The sequence below is a fragment of the Pseudonaja textilis genome, chromosome 2 (assembly GCF_049901715.1).
Source record: "Pseudonaja textilis isolate UNSWEBS1 chromosome 2, rPseTex1.2, whole genome shotgun sequence".
Taxonomy (NCBI): Eukaryota; Metazoa; Chordata; class Lepidosauria; order Squamata; family Elapidae; genus Pseudonaja; species Pseudonaja textilis.
Genome location: NC_141991.1, coordinates 185454030 through 185478309, shown reverse-complemented (window position 1 = coordinate 185478309; position 24280 = coordinate 185454030). Strand labels below are relative to the sequence as shown.

The 24280-nt window shown below is 35.9% G+C and overlaps 1 protein-coding gene and 1 pseudogene across 14 annotated transcripts in view; both read right to left on the bottom strand.

Moving 5' to 3' along the window:
• The window catches only part of NFIB (nuclear factor I B), a 319107-nt gene that overhangs the window by 10691 nt on the left and 284136 nt on the right, over positions 1–24280 (bottom strand). For 7 of the 14 annotated variants that reach the window (XM_087926606.1, XM_087926607.1, XM_087926611.1 and 4 more), the window contains one exon: positions 8747–8835. The exons of 4 other annotated variants lie outside the window; for them this stretch is intronic. In XM_087926606.1, the coding sequence (XP_087782732.1) occupies positions 8747–8835 (89 nt within the window). Of the gene's footprint in view, positions 1–8746; positions 8850–24280 lie in introns of those variants that run through there. 3 more of the 14 variants (XR_015742153.1, XR_015742155.1, XM_087926609.1) reach the window with 2 other exon arrangements.
• Positions 20167–20260, bottom strand: LOC113447931 (U6 spliceosomal RNA; annotated as a pseudogene).

Here is a 24280-nt window from a genome sequence, read left to right as displayed (position 1 = left end):
TCAATGGAGAGACTGCAATGAAACAGCCAAACACCTGACAAAGAAACAATATAGTTCTGGGCACAGCTATCTAACAATCAAATAAGAATGCAGCTTGGATAAAAGAGGCAAAAAAGAGAGGAAAAAATAAAGTTGAAATGAAAAAACTTGTAATAACATCAGAATTGGTGGAGAACAAATGATTCAAAGTAGTTGTGTTTGGTAATGAAAATTGAGTGAATGAATGAAAATTATATGTAAAGGGCAAAAATTAAAGCAAGCCAATGAATTAGTGTATTTTGGTAGAATGTTGACTAAAGTTGGACAAAAAGATGGAGAAAACTAAGAAGCCCAATTAAGTTGGTAGAATGCATTCATTTGTATGAATGACTAATCAAAGAAGCAAAAATAATTGCATATAGGAGCATGTTTCTGTCTACTTTATTTAGTATTTGTTTGTACCCCACCTTTATTATTTTTACAAATAACTCAAGGTGGTGAACTTATCCAACACACCTTCTTTCTCCTGTTTTCCCCACAACACCAACCCTGTGAGGTGGGTTTGCCTGAGAGAGAGTAACTACCCAAAGTCACCCAGCTGGCTTTCATGGCTAAGACATAGCTTAGAAATATGTTTGGTAAAACAACAAAAGAAAAGGTCAAGGGTAAATGATGGAAGAGGGAATGTGGACAATATACAGAATAGTATTAGTACCATAAGGCATGCTTAGATGATTCTGTCTTATAGAGGAAAGGATTGAATTGTAAAATAAAAATACTGTTATTGTTATTGGTTGCACAGTCAGCTAGATATTAGACTGTACATGGCATTTTTGTCCAGCTATTCAATTTTTCCCAAGGACCTGCAGTTGCCTGGGGCTGCCCTTTTGGTTAGATCTTTCATTTTCAGATAGATTTTGCCACATGTTAACCAATCTTCCATTTCAGTTCCTTGCAATATGTTGTGAAACTGCTTGGCAATGAATGAATGCAGATAACTCAATTGTTTCAAGCCAAAATCATGTAATTCGTCTTCACCTGGTGCTAACCAATTCTTGATCTTTCTTTTTTCAGAATTGTACTTTTCATCATACAATCTAATATTAGTTGCAAACAATTTTCATTCATCAATAAAAGTCCAAAGGCACTCAGTTCTCAAAACACTTCTGCCAAAACCAGTTAATTTTTTTACACATTTATTCATACTTTTATTACACAATCAAGAGAATACTCTACACATACTTCTTTTATTCCCTGCATAATGTTGAACCGTTTGCCAAGCATTTAACTCTTTTCATATCACATATTATTCACTTCTTTCACATACAATTTACTTCACATTCAGCACTTTAAACCACATTCTTGCAAAATTCAAACCTATTTGTTTTATTATACACTTTTACTGTGCCAGTCTATATACAGTAAACTTTCTCACAGATATAAATTGTCAACGAAGCAATAAAGAAAAAATTCTGGTCTGCCACAAGTTTCACCATACATCCCAATATCTTCCCATGAATACTTAAGGAAATAACTCCATGTACTTCTTGCATTCACACTTGCTATTACTACTTTCTCCTCTGTGAAGGAAATCAACTGCATTCTCCAATCCTCAGGCAAAGATGTATTCTTTATACACATATTAAATAAATCACAGTGACTCCATTAGCAAACCCTAATTGTATTTTAACATTTTTTGAAATTTGTCAGTATTTATGATTTACTTTTCAACCTTTTTTATTCAATATTAACATAATATTCATTTCAATTCTCTTTTTCGAAATGCCCTTTTACTTTTCAACGTTTTTTCACTACTATCCATTTCAATTCTGCTTTTTGAAATATTTTTACCATTCCCATAGAAACCTCTAAAATATTCCTTCCCACATTCTTTCATTTCAATTCATCACAAATCATTTCATTACATTTATTTTTAAATCCATTCACTCTGCCAAATGCTTCATTTAGTCTTCATCTCCTTGAATAATTCTGCATTTTTTCTCTCTCTATACAAAATATATAGCATCTTTCTCTTACACACACTTTTTTCATTAACATTCTATGCTTTTTTCTTCAACCATAGATTTTTTAATTTCATATTTTACCAAATATTTTTTCCACACTTACTAGACTAATTCAACACACTTTTGTGGCAATTTATGACATTAGTCTTTGTTCTGTTTTAAACAGTTATAATGTCTTTATTTCTACTTTTTATTCATTTGGTTGAGAAATTATGTCTTATAATATATTTTCATAAGGATTTGTCTTCCTGCAGCTGTTTTACTTTTACCCAAGTGTGAACATCATCCTTCTACACTTAACTTTATCTTCAAACATACGTTTATATCACTTTTACCATCAATAGGCATGAATCGATTTATGCTTCAATTGTGTATCTGAAAGAAAAGAATTTCAACTAAACTTATACTCATAAATAATCATCCTTGTTCATTTGGGATTTCCAAAGGGCCCAATCCCACACATTCATTTATGTCACCCAATAATTTTTTTCTCCTTGATAACATTCATTTACAATGTTGTGCTTTTTACTCCTAAACTCATTCCTCATTCTATTATCACAATTCAATGAAGCTTAATATGGATCTCTAAATCTATCCATTCATACTTTTATTCACACTCAAAACAACCCAGATTCACAAATATATGCCCTGACTTATATTTTAGCCCTTTCATTCATATTTAAAGCTGAGTCTTTACTTCCATGCATTTGTTCATCAACTCTACTCCACAAAATTATTTGAATTGAATCACCTTTCTCTCCATTTTATAACTATATAACTCATGTATCATTTAGTTTCATTTCACTTCATATCATACCTTTTACCATGTTCTTTTCTTAGATTCAAAGTTGCCTGGCTAGTCTAAGTTTTCATATAATTTTTTAAAGTTAAGACAGAGAGATTAAGCTACCAGTATGGTTTTACCAATGCCACGTGCAGCATTTTCAAAGCACAACCGTAAGTGTAAAGGAAGCCAAGTTCAATCTCTAACTAAAGAATTGCTTTGCAAGATCAAGTACTGTTCCCCACATCCCAGCAACTAATTACAATATGACACTTTCTGGATGCATGTTATTGTGACAATGATTAAAATGATCATGGTCTACTTTAAACATTCTGGACATTTAAGAGGGTACTGAGGAAACTATTTCAAAGATCAAGAATGGAATGTGATATTATTATAGACAGAAATGCCAGCATGTCTTGAATATATAATAATTAGACCCAAGTGACAAACATCCTGTTCTTGGGATCAATTGTTCATATGCATAATTAATACACTCAGTGTCAAATTTCATGATTATTTCAGAGCTTATCTGTTCCTCCCGCTGCCACATCTGTTGGTTCCTCATCCTGTATACAGGATATACCAGCAGAACTTATTTTTAACTTTTGATAGAACAAATCAGAAAATGAGTCAGCATCTCTCTCGCCCGCCCCTCTTTCCACTCCTGAAACCCTCACCCTTAAGTTCCTACTTATGCATTTAAATGGCAAACTTCCACAGAATAGTGGTTTTTTTAAATAAAAAAGCTATCAAATATGTATACTAAGTTGAACAGGCTTCATCCACCTTTTCCTTTTTCCTTACCCTGCCCTGAAACTGCTTTAAAAAGGCCCCATATGCTGCATTTCTTTTAATGAAACACTATATTGTCACCATGTTCTCTGTTGGCCCTGGTGACTGAAAAAGTTGGAAGGGGGGGGCAAACGGCCCCTGTGTACCACTGACACATTGTTTTAAAATACAGTACAGGCGACATCAGTCAAAAAGCTTATTTTTGTATCATATCAATCTCTTTTTCCTAATTTTTTTAATTTGCTGCATCTCAATCCTTTCAGAAGTTATTTCTTAAAAGATAAAACCATACAGGCATCGGTTATTTTTCTCCTAAACTCCTTCACAAGAGATGCTTAGCAGGTCATAGAATAGACCTGACCTGTTGCAGCCTTACAATAGAGAATAGAATAGAATTCTTTATTGGCCAAGTGTGATTGGACACACGAGGAATTTGTCTTGCATGATACAACTTTGCAGGCATTGATGTAGCCAATCATTGCCATATATTTATTTTATTTGGTAAATGTTAAGAGAAACATCTCCTGAAAAACTGTGCCCTTATTTATAGCTGAAGACATTACACAGACTAAAATTGAGTATATACATTTTGATCAACAAGGAGTTAACAGTCCACTTCACAGCTGAGAGCACTTTCAAAACATGCTCCTCCTTTCCTAAAAGCACCGCCAAAATCATCTAACAGGAAACATAGGATTAAGTTTATCCTACCTAAGAGAACAAAAGGGTGCTCAGAACAAACAACTAGTTTACTCTATTGGAATCTCTTGTTTCACAAAATACAGTTGAAGAAATTGTTTTCTTTCTTTCCCTTTTTGGATTCCCCACTGCACCTCATGTTGGTCATATTGTAGAGTTTTGCTGCTTTTTCCATAAATGTTAATTTAAAGTGCCAAACATAATCATGTGGAAAATGGACATTATTGATTCCTAAGGTCTATTGTTTTCCCATTCTCAGTCCCTGAAGTTCAAGTTCAATCTGGAATTACATCATGTCTGGTTTCTCCTGGTTACCAGACTGCTTGAGACGTGACCACAGCTACAGAAAAAACAAACAGCCGTCTTCACGCTTCGGCTTCCCTATCGATTCAAATGAACTTTTTCTTTTTCTTCCTCTCAAGTATGCTTCAAGTATAGAGCATGGTTAATTTAGAGATTAAGTTCCAAATTAGATTATCTAATGGCATCTTAATGGATTGCTGACCCATTTCCTGTGGGATGGCAGCAGGCAAGTCTGGCTGGAATACAATTAATTTCTTAGGAAGTGTTCAGAAGATGTTTGCTTAAATGGAAAGGAAACATAATTCTCTGCACATCTTTCTTTATTAGAGAGCTGGGTGAAACTATAACTGAGATAGTGACAAACAGATACAAGCCAGAAATCCTTCCCAGCTACTCCTGTACTCCAATGATTTTATCAGTCAGTATTTTCATTCCACGGTTCTTATTTATAAAAATTGACTCTGCAATTTTATTCCACACAAATTTATGATACGTTAGGTAATTTATTTGAAAGAAACAAAAGAGAAAGAATAAGGTTACTGCTACTGATTTTGTTCTTCTAAAGTTTACATTTAACTTAGAAGCTTTACTCTGCAAGGCTGTTCTGACATTAAAATAAAGTTCCCAGTCTTCTTTTTTCCATACAGTAAACAAAACGGCTCCTCAGAATGGAAAGGGAGCAAGGAAAGCTACTCCAGAAAGTTATATATTCAGACACCTCCCTGCTTTGGATAAAGTAGAAAAGAATTTCAGTGTTCTGGGCCCAAAGAAGAGGCTAACTGTTGTTTTGTACTTCTCTGCCAAGATGGCAAACTGAAAGCAGGAAATGTTAACTTAGGATCTGGGAACAGCAAAATTAAACTTAAATTGGCATTCAAGGTAGCCCTTTATGAAACAGAAATGAGTCTGCTTTTTAAAATGCAAATAGTACCTGATAATGATTGTTCCAATGTTACATTTTTGAAAAGTCTAAATGAAAACTTTGAAAGTTCACAACTGCTAATAATTCACAACTGCTATGGCTCTCACTCAGCAGTAACTGTTTGCCCTCTCAGGATCAGCTACATCTACCAAATGAAATAAGAGCTAATATTGCATTTTGTGTGTTGCATAAGCATTTCTAAATAAATAGTTCAATATAATATCAAACATTAGAAATGTTTGATTGATTTGTAATGATTGATTTGATTTGTAATGACACAAATCAAGTATTGCATGTAGTTTAAGATCATTTGAACAATGATGCCATGGTGCGATGACAAAGAGACAAGGGGGGAGGGAGGGAGAGACAGACAGACAGAGACAGAGACTGGATTTTTTTAAACTAAGTTCCAATTCAAATTACCTCAGCATATAAAATATTCCTAAAATTTTATATGTTTGCATGCTGGTTGAATTTATATTAGAAAAAATATCCAGGAACTGCATTAGTCTTTCTTGCTTAATTAAATATTATTTAAACCATGCTAAGAGAAAATAAAACTTATTTCTAAATATATTTGGGCAATGCTTATTATGTTTAGAGTATTTTCCCTACAAAGGCTAATTAGGCGCTGATTATAAAAAAAATACAGAAGTTATTTAAACAAAAGGAAAACAGGGGCTTATAAGTAAACAATTTTTAGTGGAAGTTTGTGCTAAGAATGCTAGAGGCAAAGTAGTATCGGCAATAAGTAGTATGGGCAATATTCAAAAATGTATTTACACAATAGCATTATGTTGTGAATAAAAAGTAAATTACCATCAGTTTGTCTGGCCTAGCCCAAAATATTCTTTTCTCTAAGGTTACATAGGCAAAATACCCTGTAAAATTTGAATCGAAGTCTGCTGTTCATTCACACTAAGACAAGGGACTCATAACAAGGGGTTCTGAATGTCTCTTTTGAACACTAGCTTGGGTTTTTTCCTGTCCAAAACTGTACAGCAATTCTGAAAATACCATTAAGAATGGACGAATGCCCTTTCAAAATTGCACTCCCAAAGTGTAGCTACTATCTGTATCAAAAATGACATAACATCTTCAAATTCAATCCCCGCCTTCCTTGTAGAATAAAATAACTAAATTCTGAGTTGGAAAAATGATCATACTTCTGTTGACTCTGGCCTTTTCTCCATCTAGACTGGCGGTATGACGGATTTGAATCCAACATGTTCCTAGTCCTATTAATAGTTCATGTACTAGTCATAAAACATTTTAATACATTTGGATTACACTCTTTCTCATGCAGGTATTTACAAAATCAGTTACAATAATTTGAAGAACCAGAATTTACAGAACGTGGAATATTTAACCAAGATTTTTTTCCCCAAAACTATGTTTTGGAGGGATTAAAGATTAACTGTGACAGTGGTGATGATGAAAATGTACATAATCTCAACTGAATGTAAGAAAACAAAATATATAAATTAGAAATGTGTTAAATTTAATATGTGAAAGAGAACAAATGGACCAGTGGTGGGATTCAAATTTTTTAATACCGGTTCTGTGGGTGTGGCTTGGTGGGCGTGGCAGGGGAAGGATACTGTAAAATCTCCAGTCAGAAGTGATATTTGCTGGTTCTCCGAACTACTCAAAATTTCCACTACCGTTTTTCCAGATCTGGTCAGAACCTGCTGAATACCACCTCTGAAATGGACATTTAAGGCAGTTCAAAGAGTAGCTATAAAATGTTTCCTTAAAAAAGTTTTCAGAACAAAAGTAAGCACGAGACATAAATATTTCAAGACAAGATATTGGTTGAAATGAACCTATGGAGATCATTTTCTATTTACATTGTATGGTAAGCCAAACAATCCAGTCTATTCAGATTTATCAGTTCTTAAATACAATAATGGGCAATAATAAACAATTATATACAGGTAGTCTTCAATTTAAAACCATTTGTTTAGTGACTAAAGTTACAATGGCATTTTAAAAAGTTACTTTTGACCGTTTTTCACACTTAAGACCATTGCAGTATCCCCACATTCATGTGATCAAAATTTGGACCCTTGGCAACTGGTATGTATTTATGACGATTACAATGTCCCAGAATCATGTGATCACTTTTTGTGACCTTTCTGACTAGGAAAATCAATGGGGGAAGCCAGTTTCACTTAACAACCATGTTACTAACTTAACAACTGCAGGAATTCACTTAACAACTGTGGCAAGAAATATTGTAAAATGGGGCAGAACTTACTTAACAAATTTTGGGCTCAATTGTGGTCATAAGTTTGAGGACTACCTGTATTCAAGTTAGAAAGTCCATTAAAATACTGTATGAGTGATAATTTCTAGGACTGTAACAGAGGATAAGGGAATTAGGAGGAAGGACTTCATACTTTTACTTCACAGCTTTTAGTATAAAATGAGAAGGAAAATTGATTTTTATATGTGTGTGCATGTATGTATGATTGTGTGCGTGCACTGAAGAGAGTGAATGTGCCTAAGATTCCATTTGTCAATCACTCTTTTCATCCCGTTACACTTCATCTCCTAAAACTCTCCAAGCATTTACTCTTGTATTTGGGGAATTATCTGGAATGATATTTTGAGGAAAAGGGAAAGAAATAGAAAATAATATTTTTTCATGACATTATAAAATTGAATCAGAAGCAATTCTGTAAAGATTCATAATTACTTAATTACACATATCAACTACCATGTTAAAATGTTTCCCATCAGAATCTATTTCAAAATAGCAGTTTCACTTTACTTACTCTCAAAGTAATTTTATGAAAGGGAAAACTAGTTAAGTGTAGTTAAATATAAGACACAGTTTTATCTTACCTCAGAGAACATTTCCTAAATTCATAAATTCTATCCATGTGATTTCTCAAATAGTTCCTTTGGGTATTATTCCTATGTATTACCTAATACCCATTCTTGTCATGTATGTTATTCCTAAAACCACTTCTTAATATAAAATAATATCAATATAAATTTCAAACTACCTATCCATTTTTGCTATGTTGCTTTCTTCACACAGTTTTATACTTGACAGTGTATCAGTAATAAGTGCTTAACGATAATATAATGTTCATTTGACCTAAACATGTAATTCAAAAGATGTTAGATATTTTATAGTTAAAAATTTGACAAATTTAATCCTGGAAGCTAACTTATACAGATAACGAAGAACCCAAGATAGTTTAGGTGTGGAAATAATTAAAATTTTACCTTTGCCAAGTAATTCCCAATGTATCCTCATTGGCACTGGGGTATAAATGCCTGCCGTTTTGATTCATGGTCCAGTCACATATCCTCAGCTGTCAATTGAAACCTAGCAGTCAGATATGGATCGAGCAGTACTACAGTTTTTAGTATTTAAATGAATGCATGCAAACTAGCATTTTATATGGTACAAACCTTACATCCCCAGGTAGTAGTAGTGGGGTGGGGTGGGGGGGACAACAGTTTTAAAAAATAAATTTTAAATTATTATAGTGCAAAATAAAATTGAACACATTTACAAAATGCTACACAAATATGCTTTTCTATTAATCAAAGCATAAAAGAACAACTGGAATTTAGCAATTATTTATATTATAAACTTAGCTGAAACGAAGTAAATATTAATGTTCACTTAAAAAAAGAAAATAAAAAGCACTTAAAATTATTCAATTTCCAGAGAGGAGGGGAAACGAGAAAAAAATCAGTATCTTTGACAGCATGCATTTGGTGATACACAGATGACATGCAACTTATAGGAAAGGATCCAAAATTACATAAAGATCTTATATTACTGTTCAAGAAGGAAAGAGGCATTTGTAATAGAGGTTGATTAATTTAGGGTTACTCTATACAGCGTCTCTTAACATGCACCGGTAAAATGACCTAGTTCTTAATTCAAGATAATAGCATTTAAAAGATTTTAAATAGAAGAAATGCATTACATGTAAGCTGAAATAAATGTTTCCCAGATCACCAAATCATCAGAACCTCTTTAAAAAAAGCCCGACCTATGTAACTCTACTCAGCCATTGTCTAAAGGATGTTAGCATTTTTTCTTAAAGATCTAGTGATTATATTTATATCTGATAAAATACGCCTTACCTAAACTTTTAAGAAAACAAGAGATTTTAATCTCTATAAAATAACTAATATATACCATGCATCAAAGAGCACCTTGAATTTAATGCAATATTGTGACTATGATTAATTGTATATAAATGCCATTTCTTTCCCTCTTCACAATATGTAAGTGGCTTTAAAAGAGCAATGTTTTAGTTTAAGCAGTGACTTTCCTAGCAATTCAATTTATTGCACTCCTTTCCTGAAAAACACATGTGCTAAGCAGAAGACTGTATTCTTGTCCTGACCCAGTGTGAAGGCTCAGCAACATTTCTTGGCTTCGCCTTGCTGAGTCTTCAGAAATGAAAACAGATTTTTAATAATTGTTTTGTTAGCTATTATCTGAAGAACTCAGCAAGAGAGACAGATTATAATTTATTAATTTAATTTAAATGTTTCTATATCTTCTGCTGTTAAATGAAATCTCATATTGGCTAGGAACTAAATAGACATGGAATCATGCAGACAAAAATGTTTTTGAAATATAGTAACAATGACAGAAACGATGCAAAAAAGAGGGGTATTTTTAGAGTAAGTCCTATTGCTGACAGATATGCTGGCTGCATTTTTATATTATTTCCTATAACTAAGTTTAAAAAAAAAATCTAAAGGTTTAATTCTTGGTTTAAGATGTGTGCAACCACTTAATTTGAGTGAATGGGTGGAGAAGCCCTCTTGGAAATTTGTCAAATCTAACTTCTGCTCTGTGTTTTCCATTTAATATTAATCACCCTTTCTTTTCTTTTTTTTTAAACAAAATACTTTATTTTTTATGTAATAGATTTTAATTTTGTTTATAATTGTAGTGTTTAATTTTTATAAACACTGTATTGTAGAATTTATCACCTGAAATGTCCTGCAGGCAAAAAGGCAAGACAAAAATTGAACAAAAATAGCAAGCAAGCAAGCAAACACTGAATGACAGAAAGAGGCATGAATGGAGTGTGCAAACTACAGTTTGTTAATTGTAATCCATCCAGCATGAGAGCTAAGTTACAAACAAGCTTGCATTAGTTGCTCTCCTGCTGAAGGATAGTACAGCTAGAACCAGAATATTGAGGGGCTTGTATTAGCTGAGCAGACTGAAACCATGTTTCCTGATGTTTTGAATTCTAAAAAGTTGTTTGAACAAATATTTTGGCAAGGTTGTTCTTTAAGCATCTTCAAAAGTCTTTAATAAAAACAGCAATATACACTGCTCAAAAAAATAAAGGGAACACTTAAGCAACACAATGTAACTCCAAGTCAATCACACTTCTGTGAAATCAAACTGTCCACTTAGGTAGCAACACTGATTGACAACCAATTTCACATGCTGTTGTGCAAATGGAATAGACAACAGGTGGAAAGCATAGGCAGTTAGCAAGACATCCCCAATAAAGGAGTGGTTCTGCAGGGGGTGACCACAGACCACTTCTCAGTTCCTATGCTTTCTGGCTGATGGTTTGGTCACTTTTGAATGCTGGTGGTGCTTTCACTCTAGTGGTAGCATGACACAGAGTCTACAACCCACACAAGTGGCTCAGGTAGTGCAGCTCATCCAGGATGGCACATCAGTGCGAGCTGTGGCAAGAAGGTTTGCTGTGTCTGTCAGTGTAGTGTTCAGAGCATGGAGGCGCTACCAGGAGACAGGCCAGTACATCAGGAGACATGGAGGAGGCCGTAGGAGAGCAACAACCCAGCATCAGGACCGCTACCTCCGCCTTTATGCAAGGAGAGACAGGAGGAGCAATGCCAGAGCCCTGCAAAATGACCTCCAGTGGGCCACAAATGTGCATGTGGCTGCTCAAACGGTCAGAAACAGACTCCATGAAGGTGGTATGAGGGCCCGACGTCCACAGGTGGGGGTTGTGCTTATAGCCCAACACTGTGCAGGATGTTTGACATTTGCCAGAGAACACCAAGATTGGAAAATTTGCTACTGGTGCCCTGTGCTCTTCACAGATGAAAGCAGGTTCACACTGAGCACGTGACAGACGTGACAGGGTCTGGAGACGCCATGGAGAATGTTCTGCTGCCTGCAACATCCTCCAGCATGACCGGTTTGGCAGTGGGTCAGTAATGGTGTGTGGTGGCATTTCTTTAGGGGGCCGCACAGCCCTCCATGTGCTCGCCAGAGGTAGCTTGACTGCATTAGGTACTGAGATGAGATCCTCAGACCCCTTCTGAGACCATATGCTGGGGCGGTTGGCCCTGGGTTCCTCCTAATGCACGACAATGCTAGACGTCATGTGGCTGCAGTGTGTCAGCAGTTCCTGCACGACAAGGCATTGATGCTATGGACTGGCCTGCCTGTTCCCCAGACCTGAATCCAATTGAGCACATCTGGGACATCATGTTTCGCTCCATCCACCAATGCCACGTTGCACCACAGACTGTCCAGGAGTTGGGGAATGCTTTAGTCCAGGTATGAAAAGAGAGCCCTCAGGAGACCATCCACCACCTCATCAGGAGCATGCCCAGGCAATGTAGGGAGGTCATACAGGCACGTGGAGGCCACACACACTACTGAGCCTCATTTTGACTTGTTTTAAGGACATTACATCAAAGTTGGATCAGCGTGTAGTGTTTTTTTCCACTTTAATTTTGAGTGTAACTCCAAATCCAGACCTCCATGGGTTGCTAAATTTGATTTCCATTGATAATTTTTGTGTGATTTTGTTGTCAGCACGTTCAACTATGTAATGAACAAAGTATTTAATAAGAATATTTCATTCATTCAGATCTAGGATGTCTTATTTTTGTGTTTTCTTTATTTTTTTGAGCAGTGTATTTATTGCTAATAGAATTTGACTTTTTGGCATTTGCAGAAGACAATAAGACCTGATTTAACACTTATTGTACACACAAAACATATTTAAATGTTTAAATGTCATTTACAAACCCTTCCATATGAACTCGTAGTTTAGAAATTAAAATTGTACTAAACAGATATACACAAACACCAAGCAATATGCTGCCTGCATAGTACAACAAATAGTCATACTACATTACTGACGCTGTCGGCTTTAAAATGGTGATCATGCATTGGAGGACCAACTTTTAATCAGCACGTAGGAGATAAATAAGGTAGAATTTTAGGCCATTTCAGCACTATACAGCTAATACTTCTGGCCATGAATTTCTGTATGTCATTACACTCACTATCTTACTTCTTTATATGATAATTGAGTACATATTTCTACCAAGCATATACTACTAAATTAACAGGAAATGTACCTAAATTACAGAGTTTATGTTTGCAACTGAATATGGCTTCTTGGATATGGCTTACTTTATATACCTGATTCTACTGCTCTACTAATATCTGTGATGTTATCAGCTGAAGAGCAAAACACCAGATACCAAAGGAATTCATGCAGAAAACAAAAATTGTGCGCTTCCATTTTCCACTCTTTTATATTATATTATCTTCATGTCTATGGATATTCTCAATCATCTAGGTCATGGCTGTCCCCAAGGAGCTTTTCCTAAAAGGAATTGGACTGTCTTGGTTTTTTTCCCTTGAAAATGGATTGCTTCTGTTCTTGAAAGCGAAATGTTTCAAGGAAAAAAACCAAGAAACTCCAGTTGCCTTTTGGAAAAGCACCTTGGCCGCATACATGTTACATAGGACTTAAAATAATGCCTTGGAATATCTTTTAAGAGGTTTGCTCCTTCTTTCTGGTTTTGCTTTTGTATGTGTACATGCATGTACACATGCGTGAAAATCTCTTTATTCAATAAATCCTCCACATTGAATAAAATGTTCTTAGCTGGGGGATCCTTTTGAGATATCATTGAGGACTAGTGTACTGAGGATATAGGAAATAAAAAAAATGATGCTAGATTTGTTGAACATCTTAAATCAAAAGAAGACAAACTTTGTGGCTAGAGATACACCTGAATATTTGGGAACATGTGGTACAAATAATAATAATAAAATGGCTTCCATAACAGGATTGTCTTTTCACAAAGAACTGGGCATGGACAATTATAAAATGTCAATTTCCCATAGGAGAACTAACCCCAGAAGATGCTCTCTCCTACCCTGAACGGCCTTTGTGGGACATAAATGCATTATGGCAAATTAATATTGTATTGTGCTTTCATGCCTTCAGTTTATAATTTTATTACATTAGAAAGCTAAGTATGGAATTATACCAAACTAAGTATGGAATTTGCAAACCAGAAATTGCTCAAACATGCAAGTAATACATTTTGTTAAGATCCATGAAAATATCTATGAATGTTCCACAGAAATTCTAATAAACTATAGAAGCTATTATTCCTCAGTTTTGTTAAAGAAAATACTTACAATATCTACTTTTTAAATAATAGTAATCAAAATAGTACAGGAATTACATTGCCACTCGCTTTGCATACAAAGCAGTGATGACTAAGAATATTCAGTCTTGAATCCCAAATATTATGTACTCAGAAGTTGTCAATAGGTTTTGATTTCTGTCTTTACACATTAATCCTGTCCATTTTCAATCAGAAGTCAGAAGGGATAAAGCATTCTTAGAAAATATTTCTCAATTTGTTGTATATGTTACTTCTAAAACATTACAGGAAATGAAAATAGCCCTTAACAATCAAGCATGTGGTATTTACTTATGTTTAGAAAGATATATAGTGTGTTGAATTGAGATTATATCTGAAAGGTGGAAGCTTATTCCTCAGCAGCTGAATGTCCTGACAACTTTCAAATCATACTCTTTCTCTAGTCACTTCAAGGTTAGAATAAGGGGGCTGGAGTGAGATTATGAGGGAAAAGATTTTCCCTGTTTCACCTCCCAACATACTTAGGGACATTTTAATGGCTGGCCGAAAGAGGAATTAGTAAAGTCACCCTACAGAAATAATCTGAATCCAACTAAGTGTGTTTTTAATTTAATTCCCTATCACTACCCAACAGCTACACTTTCACAGAAACAAAATGTAAATTTTAACTTACATTACTCCTAACGGCTTGGCTTTAAAGAGATGAATACCAAACCAATTAAAAATACGGTTTTGTTTTCATCCTGATTAAAATCAAGTACTACCAACTAAATGATTGCATAAAATCAACTGAACCATGGCTGAACTAATTTTAAAACTAAAATCCTAATATAAAGTTTATCATGAAGAAACTGATTATAAAATTGTTGTTAGGGCAACAAGTGCTGATTATTGGAGAAAGTCCCAGCATCACACTAACAATGTTTTTTGAATACCTTCAATTCTTCTTTGATTTTGCAAAGTGTTCAGCTAAGGTGATATGGCACTATAAAACAAAAGGTCTTGCATGTAACTAGCTCACTTTTTAAAAATATTATTTTTAACTTAAATATGTATATCATTTAATATTCCTAATTTAAATAAAATTGGTTTCCTTCCACACTTCTCTGGATAATTCTTTAAGTGAGTGTTTGTAAAAATTAATTAGTTATACCAGAGTATGGTATGTTTTTTGTTAATTTGAGAAAATCTATAAACATTTGCATATTCTCATTGTTTGACTGAAATTTCCTTTCAATGTGTTTCCTTTCCAACAACAGTAGGTAAAAGATGACCTCCATTTACATGCTTCTTTTGACAGTCATATGATCAGATTTTACCTCAAGCTGCCAGTTATGATAAGGTACACAATATGAGTAGCCAGATTTCCTGAATCTAAGTTTGTTTAAATTTGTGGATCTTTTACTTATTGCCTAAAGCAAGAAGGCTTATTATCCTGAAATATTAAGACAACAGATATACTTGAAATTACCTCTGCTGTTTCATTTATGTGACCTGAGCATATTAACCAAGGCAATTTATTCTTATTTCTAATTAATCCTAAAAAAATGGAAAATGTATATTGAGACATACTCAAGATCTTATTGAGACATACTCAAGATGTATAAAAAGTAATTATTAGTAATTCTCTATTTTAGAATATATTTTAAAACCTGGGATAGACCAAAAATGTCAGAAAATAATGCTAGGAATATCTATTTCCATATAGCAATAAACTCCATTTAAAGTTAAGCAGTGCAAAAATATTAAAAGTGTATACATTTTGGAATGATTAGATAATACTAATATATAGAATGCTAATATTTTCAATATAATCCCCTCCATAACGCCCCTAATTATATGGGTATGCTTCAGGAAAAAAAATCCTTTCACCAAGGGATGATAATACACTGATGATGTTACATCATCAGATGATGAAATGTCTACAAGCAAACAACCAAGCTCAGAAAGCACCAAGGACTCCACAGTTTAACACTCAGCTACATATATTCTCTTCTATATTACCTGTTGAACTTAAATCAGCTTTTACTACAACATTTGTTTCAGAGATGTGCTGAAGAAAATTGAAGGGATATTTCATTGGTGCACTTTTTAGTATAGAATTCTTTGCAGATTCTGTGGATTCACACAGTGCTTGATCAACTAAAATCTGATAACAAAATTAATAACCTAATATAGCACCTTATCGTTCAAAAACAATTCATTATTAGTAGTAGTAGTGGGAAACTCTTTATGCAACTATTGAATCAAAGAGTGCTACATTCTAGCCACAATTTCATACTGGGTAGGGAATGTGTAAAATACAGTCAATATTTAAATATCTAGAAAATGTTATATCAGTGTGGAACTATTTGTTAAGCTGAAAGTTAAATTTAGCAATCGTAAGAGCTACAACCATAAAAAAATGAATGTTCAGGTTTATGATTCTAATAGTATTTTTGACTTTATAATGAACAATATATTAAGTTAAATTCTTTTAATAATAACCTTATCAGTATTGCTCATGCTGATTCTCAGTATAATCTTTTAAAGCTGTATTTATAACATTTTGAGAAATGCAAACATTCCAGCAACTCTCTGTAATAAATTGTTTTACTGGAATTTCTACCAAATTTTTATTTATATTATTTATAAATAGATTATTTATAAGAAAAATCACCCACAATATAAGCTGCTTAAATTGATGGTCATTATTATAAATTATACATATATTATGGCTTCTTTAAAAACAACAAAAAATAGCACTCTAGATTAAACCTCTCATAAATGAAAAGAATAAATCTCTACAAACTTCAATTTTGTGAAGCTATAAGAATATTTATTCCTAAAGGTTCAGAGTATATTAAAAGGAATGGTAGATATTTAAAACACTTCTCTAGACTAAAACTATTGGCTTTCTCATTTAGAATTTCTCTCAGGTAATATAAAATGATTGATTGCCTTTATTTCATGTAACTTTTGATTTTTCCTTTCATTCATCATGGTCTATTTTAACCTAAATGCATTTAGGATCTGCCACAGGAAGAGTGGTCTCTTTTAAATTGTTGTAAAGTAATGAAAAGACATAATAAATTAATCTTATTTATATCTTACCAAAGCATAACCTTTACTCTATCCAAGTAATTTAGACAATTTCTCCCTGGGAGTTTTTCTAAATAAATAAATAAATAAAATTATATTGCATTGTTGTTTCCTAAAGTTTTTAAGAAATCAGATGCATGTAAAAAGAGGAAGAGTGAAGGGATTTTTTTACTAGGCCTAGAAGGGGCGTTGGTACTTACCTGACACACCCTTTCTCTGTGAGCTGTGAAGAGCATCCATTGTTTGGGATGATGTTTCTGTCGCTCATTTGAGGCTTTAATTGAGAGGATGCTCCTCCTCCTCCACAGGACTCCTCCCTAGCGTCCCCAGTTTTGGCGAAGTCGAAGTGATGAAATATTTCTTCTCCTTCACCCTTTTTAATACTTGGCCGGAATAGCATCCCACCAGACGAATAAGGGTGGGGATGGATGCTCTTCACAGCTCACAAAGAAAGGGTGTGTCAGGTAAGTACCAACGCCCCTTCTCCAGATGAGCTGTTCAGAGCATCCATTGTTTGGGACATACCAAAGCTTGGCATGTCCTACAGGAAGGCTTCCGTCTGGTTCAGATTCCCCTTTTTCTTGGTCCCTATGGAACCTTTGTAACACTCTCCTGTCAAAGGCAGCCTCCGTAGAGGTGAAGATATCATTCTAATAGTTTCTAAACAAAAGGCGATGGTGAGGACCATGTTGTCGCCTTGTAAATTTTCGCTATTGGCGTTTGTGGCCCATGTTGTCAATGCTTCAGGTCAGTTCCTATGGTCTGTGAAAACTCAAAATTATCTATGGGTGAAAGATGGCTCTGGTCTAAGGACTACTTTGTCTGTGTGAAAAATACAGAGCTCCTGTCTAACTGACAAGGCTACTAGATCCAAGATGTAACTGGCCGATGTAATGGTAACCAAGAGAACCACCTTGTATATTAGGAATGGAGACACATGGTCTACATGGGCTCAAAGGGAGTTTTCTTGAGTGCAGTAAGGACCTTGTTGTGGTCCTACGTGTGATATCAATGCACTACAGGAGGCTGTAAGATTGTAGCCCTGTGTAAGAAAATGGCATATGCGTGGGTGATGAGAGATGGACTGCAAGTCTCTCCTAGTGATGACCGATGCTAAGGCCTTCCCTTTGCCTGTTTATATGAACAAGATAATAATGAAATGTCAAATAAATAACACTGCTGTCTAACAGGTGTTTCCCTGAGATGGACAGCCAGAGCCATCAGAACCTTCATAAGAACCTTGGGCAGATGACAACCCAAAGGACAGTGCAATGTATTCAAAATGTTGAGTATTATAACAAAATCTAAGAGTTTTGCTATGTGAGGATCTAACTGGAATGTGGGGATGGGCCTCCATTAAGTCAATGGAAGGTAGAAAATCGCCCCTTCTGAAGCTCAGAAGTATGGAGTTCAGTATACTCATCTTAAGCCTCCAATGAACTATGGATCGATTAAGTCATTTTAAAACTAAAATTGCCCCTGCTGATCTGGTGCCACAGGTCGGTTGCCTGGCTCTCCAATAAATGAACAATAGCTATCTCCATCATGCTCCCTTTAACAGGATCCCCAGAGAGAGGGCAAGTAATGCAAAGGTTCTGGGGAGAGGATGGAAATTCTATAGACAGGCCTAATCTTCCGATACCTCTAACCCAGGAAACAGAGGTAGAGGCATCCCATCTGTCCGTGAAAGGCTTGAGCCTTCCACCGATAGGGGCACAGTCGTGAGGCCTATGTTCTGCCTCGGAGACCTCTATTTCATGTTCCTCAAGCGATTCTTTTGCTCTGCCCTCCCCTTCAGTATCTATCTCCAGATTGGGAACTATCTGACTGTTGGTGATTCATGTGTCCAGATGGTCCCTGGAGTCTGGAGAGAAAAAGTCCCTGGTAGAGGGAACAAAGGAACCCTCCAAAAAGCTGGGAAGGACTATTTGGGGGTCTATGAAAAGAGAGGAACTTATATTCTGCTTCTAGTCTCTATCAGAGATAAGTCAGGGGCACCACCAACCAAATTATCTCTCTATATTGGGGAGGAAGCAAGCTTCCATTAGTTGTGTGATATCTGCTTGCCAATGTCAGAGCCATAGCAGTAGGCGAGGAGTAACCTGAGATGCCCTGGCTCGAGCAGATAATTTAATAGAGTTTTGTGGCATCCTTGTGTGCCCTGATATTGGAATTTGAGATAATCTCCCTCAGATGGAGGAGCAACCTGAGAAACGATCTAGTAAAAAAAGGGGGGATGCAGCCGACTCCGCTCTTATAGCCCTCACATCAGATCGACATGCCCTACATGGGGACAACTCGACCCTGTATATCCTTTGACTTAAGAGCCTCTTCTGCTTCCGTTGGAATTGCAGAGAAGGATGATAATTGCCATTATTGTTTTATCTGCTATCTGGTGATGAGAAATTTAGCAGAATGAGAAAACCAAATTAAAAATTTGCTATCATATCCTGTAAGAGAGGTATACACCACTGAAGAGACCCCTTGTTTCAAGAACCTCTGTGGGACAGTTATGACTTCCTCTTACATTATTGGTTGGGAGAAGATTAAATCGTCTCACCCCTCTTACAGTAACGATTGTTGGGCCGAGGGGAATGGAATATCAAGGCAGGCAGTAGTTTTGTTTTTGTTTTTGTTTTGAAACAACAGAGACTTGAAAAAAGTCTGAGGGCGAAACAGACCTGAAGGTCGGTGGTCTGGCTTAATGCCTTCAATGTTTGACATGCCCCCCCCCCCTTTTAGGGGATCCATCTCTGACAGATTTTGGTCACTGTTGTGAGTAGACCCTTCCTCAACCTGTTCCATCTGGTCTCTAGTTTTCCCTCATTCTGTACATCATGTGAATGTGTAACTGGATTATATAATACTCCCCTGAAGGAGGTACCTGCTGGTAATGAAGGTCTATTCTGCATAGTAACTAAATCGAGTGAGAATTGAGGTCAGATTGTGGAGGCTGCCTAGCCATCAACTTCTACTGTGCCTCGGCTGCGATGCCTCTTCAAGTTGCCATGTGGCTCCAGGCCTTCGATTTGTCAGGGATATCCTCTGGGAGGAGGAATTCTGGTGTGGTCCCACAACTGTCTGTCAGGCAAGTAGCGCTGCTGAAGGCCTGGGTTGAACCGGTCCCTCTAAGGCTCTCCTGGACAGATTAGTTGAGAGATCCAGGGATGGAGGCAGGGTGAAATATGGAACACTTCACAAATTTACGCGTCATCCTTGTGCAGGGGCTCTGTATCATTCCAATTTTAGTATATGTGCTGTTGAAGCGAGCACTCTGGAACTGGGACCAGCCTGGCTGGGGAAGAGGACTGAGACTTCTGTTCAACCTCCCTCATGCATTTTTTTAAAAATTTAAGATATGCTCATCTAACGCATTTTGATGTCTCTTGGCATCCTTTGTTGCCTTAGAGGTCTCTCTGGGATGTTTTTACCTACTTTGAGTTGGTTGGTCTGGGGGTATTTTTGGTTGCCCTTGAAGATTCTGACCTAAAGCCCACAAAGTGAGATATCTATATCTATATATCTATAAGTGTATGAGATATTAATGGACTGTTGACTGTTTCAGAGGACTGATATAAACAGAGGCAGGGAATCCTCTTGATATTTGCTCTCCTCCCCTTTTTGGTAAATTCATTATGTTATTATTCATAATAATATTGTTATCATTAATATTGTTATTATTGATAATATTTTTGTTATATCTGTGCACAGCTACTAACACAAATTGTTGTGCTGTTACCAAACTCATAATTAGATGACTGAATATGGAATCAAATTGTGAGGCCAAATAGAGAACACCTTTCAGGACCTGTATTGCAATTGGGTGATCCTGCAGTCACCGGCCCTCAACAGCTTCCTGCTCAGGCGGACACAGGCCTTGGTGCTCGCTGTTACTGTGCTGCTAGAATTCTGTGGGGGCTGCCAACTGAAAAAGGAAGCCCAATAGTCAACTTCAGAAAGAGATCCGTAATCGGCATAAATGTCCCCTGGACCCTCACGAGATCCTTGCGAGGGGAAGTGGCCTCTCAACAGATAATGCCATGGAATTCTTATAAACAAAATGATGCCAGTTGTTTTAGTCGTCAAGATGTAGCAACAACCATCACCTCTTAATGTGAGCCAATGCGAATCTAACTAGAATTTGAGAATTTGAGCAGGAGAACTCTGAGTCCTCTGGCTCCACCCGATCAATAGCCCTTGCTTCTTCTATATACCTTGTGGGATTATATCTGAAACTACAGAATCTCCTGTGGAGAGATACTTGAGGGTAAGGATGCTCTGTCCTGCTTAGTGACCGGAGTTATAGGGAATTCCAGTCAGAAGGAGTGCTCTGTTGTTCAGAGCAGTATGCTGCACCCCACAGAGATACATTGGCATATTGCTAATTCCATCCATAGTCACATCTTTGTGGGGATCTTTTCCGGTAAGTCATCATCTTGACAGAATCTGGCCACTGTTGGAGCAATGTGAGTCACCACAGAGTCACTTCGAATCACTTGTCTTGATCTAGATGGGCTACCTGATCTTGTGCAGCTGTGCTGCATCTGGATTACACAGACAGATTCAGGGGTGGTTGCAGAGGGGGATTGGAGACGAAGTAGGCCTGGAGATGAGGTTTGAGAATTTTCTTCATCCTCCCACATGAACTTCTTCATGTGTTTTTCTAGTACCTTATGGCACTTGTTAGCATCTTTTTCTGCTGCTTAGGAGGTACACTTAGAATGGTTCAATTTGTTTTGAGAATTTGACATGGCTCTTGAGCTACTACCGCTTGCCATTGTGACCGCTTATTAAATTTTACTGTTAATGAGGGTGAAATGTTGGGCGGTTGGCACACCCAGGGGCCTGAACCAGCAATGGCCAGGGAACCCTAAAACAATGCTCCCCAGTTTTGTATAATCTTATGTAAGAATACTGAATTCTTATTCTTGTTCCTATTATTATTATCGTCATTATTATTTTCTTCTTAATATTATTATTTCTGAATTAGCCAAATTAGGAACACCTCATAGGCCTAGAAAGGAGAAATTGTTAAATAAGATGTAGGCCTGCGACAGCTTCCTGCACAGATGGGCCTTGGTGCTTGCTGTGGTGCTGCTGTTTAATTCTGTGAGGGCATAAGCCAACAGTTTCCTCCTTAATGAATAAGGGTCCAAAATAAATAATTATATCTGAATATCTATCTATCTATCTATCTATCTATCTATCTATCTATCTATCTATCTATCTATCTACATACACACACATATGTATCAGGGTGATTTCCCTCGGGTTCCAGGAAGGAGAGCCCTGCTTGTGGAAAGAAAAGCCTCTCACAGTTCCAGAAATAAAGTGCAGATCACTACCGCATGGTTAGTGAGTCTGCAATGGCGCCAGCCGTTATCTCTTTAGGCGCATGAGTTAAATCAGCTCAGCAGCATTTCCATGCCTTGTGGGGATCGATACTGCAGCTTCCCCTTGAATAAAAAGGCGCGGTGGGGCAGATGGGCGCTGATGCCTCCACCCCAGACGGTGTTCCCAGGGGAGAGAAAAAAGCCTCGGACCCTTTTAAAATGGAGCTTCTCCCGTCAGGCGCGGGTGGCGGCGATTGTAGCGGCTCAGCTTGAAAAGATCATAATGTGAGTTGTTAGCCATGCGGCTGAGGCATTATCACCTCCAATCGTCCTGGGGATGAGAGATCATTATCTGAAGCTACGGTGAGCTCCCTTGGCTCGAGTTATATATCGTAGGGAGCTGCTTGACTCATTGAAACTAAAAGCCTTAAAGGAGATGTTTAGAGTTTAAAAGCAAACCTTTTTGTTAACTCCTTTTGAAGCCTTTGCTATTCCGGCCAAGGGAAAGGAAATTAAGTTGCCTATATCCACGAAGGCTGAGCAAAAACTGGGGACGCTACGGAGGAGTCCCGTGGAGGAGGAGGAGCATCCTCTCAATTAAAGCCCAGCCTATCAAATGAGCGACAGAAGCATCATCCCAAACAATGGATGCTCTGAACAGCTCATCTGGAGAACTTAAAACGTAGTGTTAATTTACACTACAAGCTTATTTTCTGTACTACACTGCTTCTATAAAATAATTCAAGTTAGCAGATATTCCCTTAAATTTCTAAGAATTAGAATTTAATTACTTAAATTTCTAAGAATTATTTCAAATTCTGTATTCTATTTCTAGCAAGGATCAATCAACCTATTGTAGAACAGTGATATTTTTAGCATGCAGAATTAAATGATTGGCCCCAAGATAAATAAATCCATGATAGTTTCCATGATAGATGAAGGATTAGAACTCATGGTTCCCCCAGATTCTAGTTCAAAACTTTAACTGTATAAAAGTATATATAAACAAGATATGTAGAAGATAAAAATATTAGCTATTTATAACACATTCCCTAAGTTCATGTAAGAATAGTAAGATCCATATTAATATATATATATATATATATATATATATATATATATATATATATATATATATATATATATATATATATATATATATATAGTATATATAGTTCTATTAAACAGTATTAAACAATCTTGCATAGTGTAAGGATTTAAAAAGCCTCTTATTTAAATGGGATATTTAGTGCATGGAGCAGAAGCAAAAAAAAATACTGTACTAAAATGTGCAGCGAGAATATTTTATGATTTTTGAGTTATATTTTTCTGGAATTAATCTCACTTTTTTCTGATACCATTTCATGGCCAATATGATGGTGATATTTATTCATTTATATATTGTTTCTAACTTACATGTTTGTTGTTAAAGCAGTTCCAAAGTGCAGAACAATAAAAACAGATTCCAGTTATGAGGTTAATAGTTTTTACCTTTAACTGTAAGTTTATAAAAGATTGGCATGTTCAGAGTCAGTATGCTATTCTCAGTTCAACACATTTCACAGAGCTGTTGTTCGTGAAGAAAATGGAAGCATTGTGAATACTGTCTTGAGTTTAATAAAGTTTTTTTTTGTGTGTGTGTGTACTTTTATTTATTTAAGTCTATCTTTCTCTTTAACATAATACTATCTTTACTGTAAAGAGAGATATTTATTCTTAATGTCGTAAACACAAAATGCAGTAGGAAGTTATTTCAAGAAGCATTATTAATACCAGTATTGCAAATAAGTGTCAAGTTTTCTAAGTGATATTTTAAGATTGGTTACCGCTTTACTAATGATTTTAAATGATTTTATTATTTTTGAAATATTGAATATCTAGAAGGAACTTCATTTTGAATATTATAATTAATATTAATAAATAATGATAATAAAGCAGGGCAGGATAAATTTTAAAAATC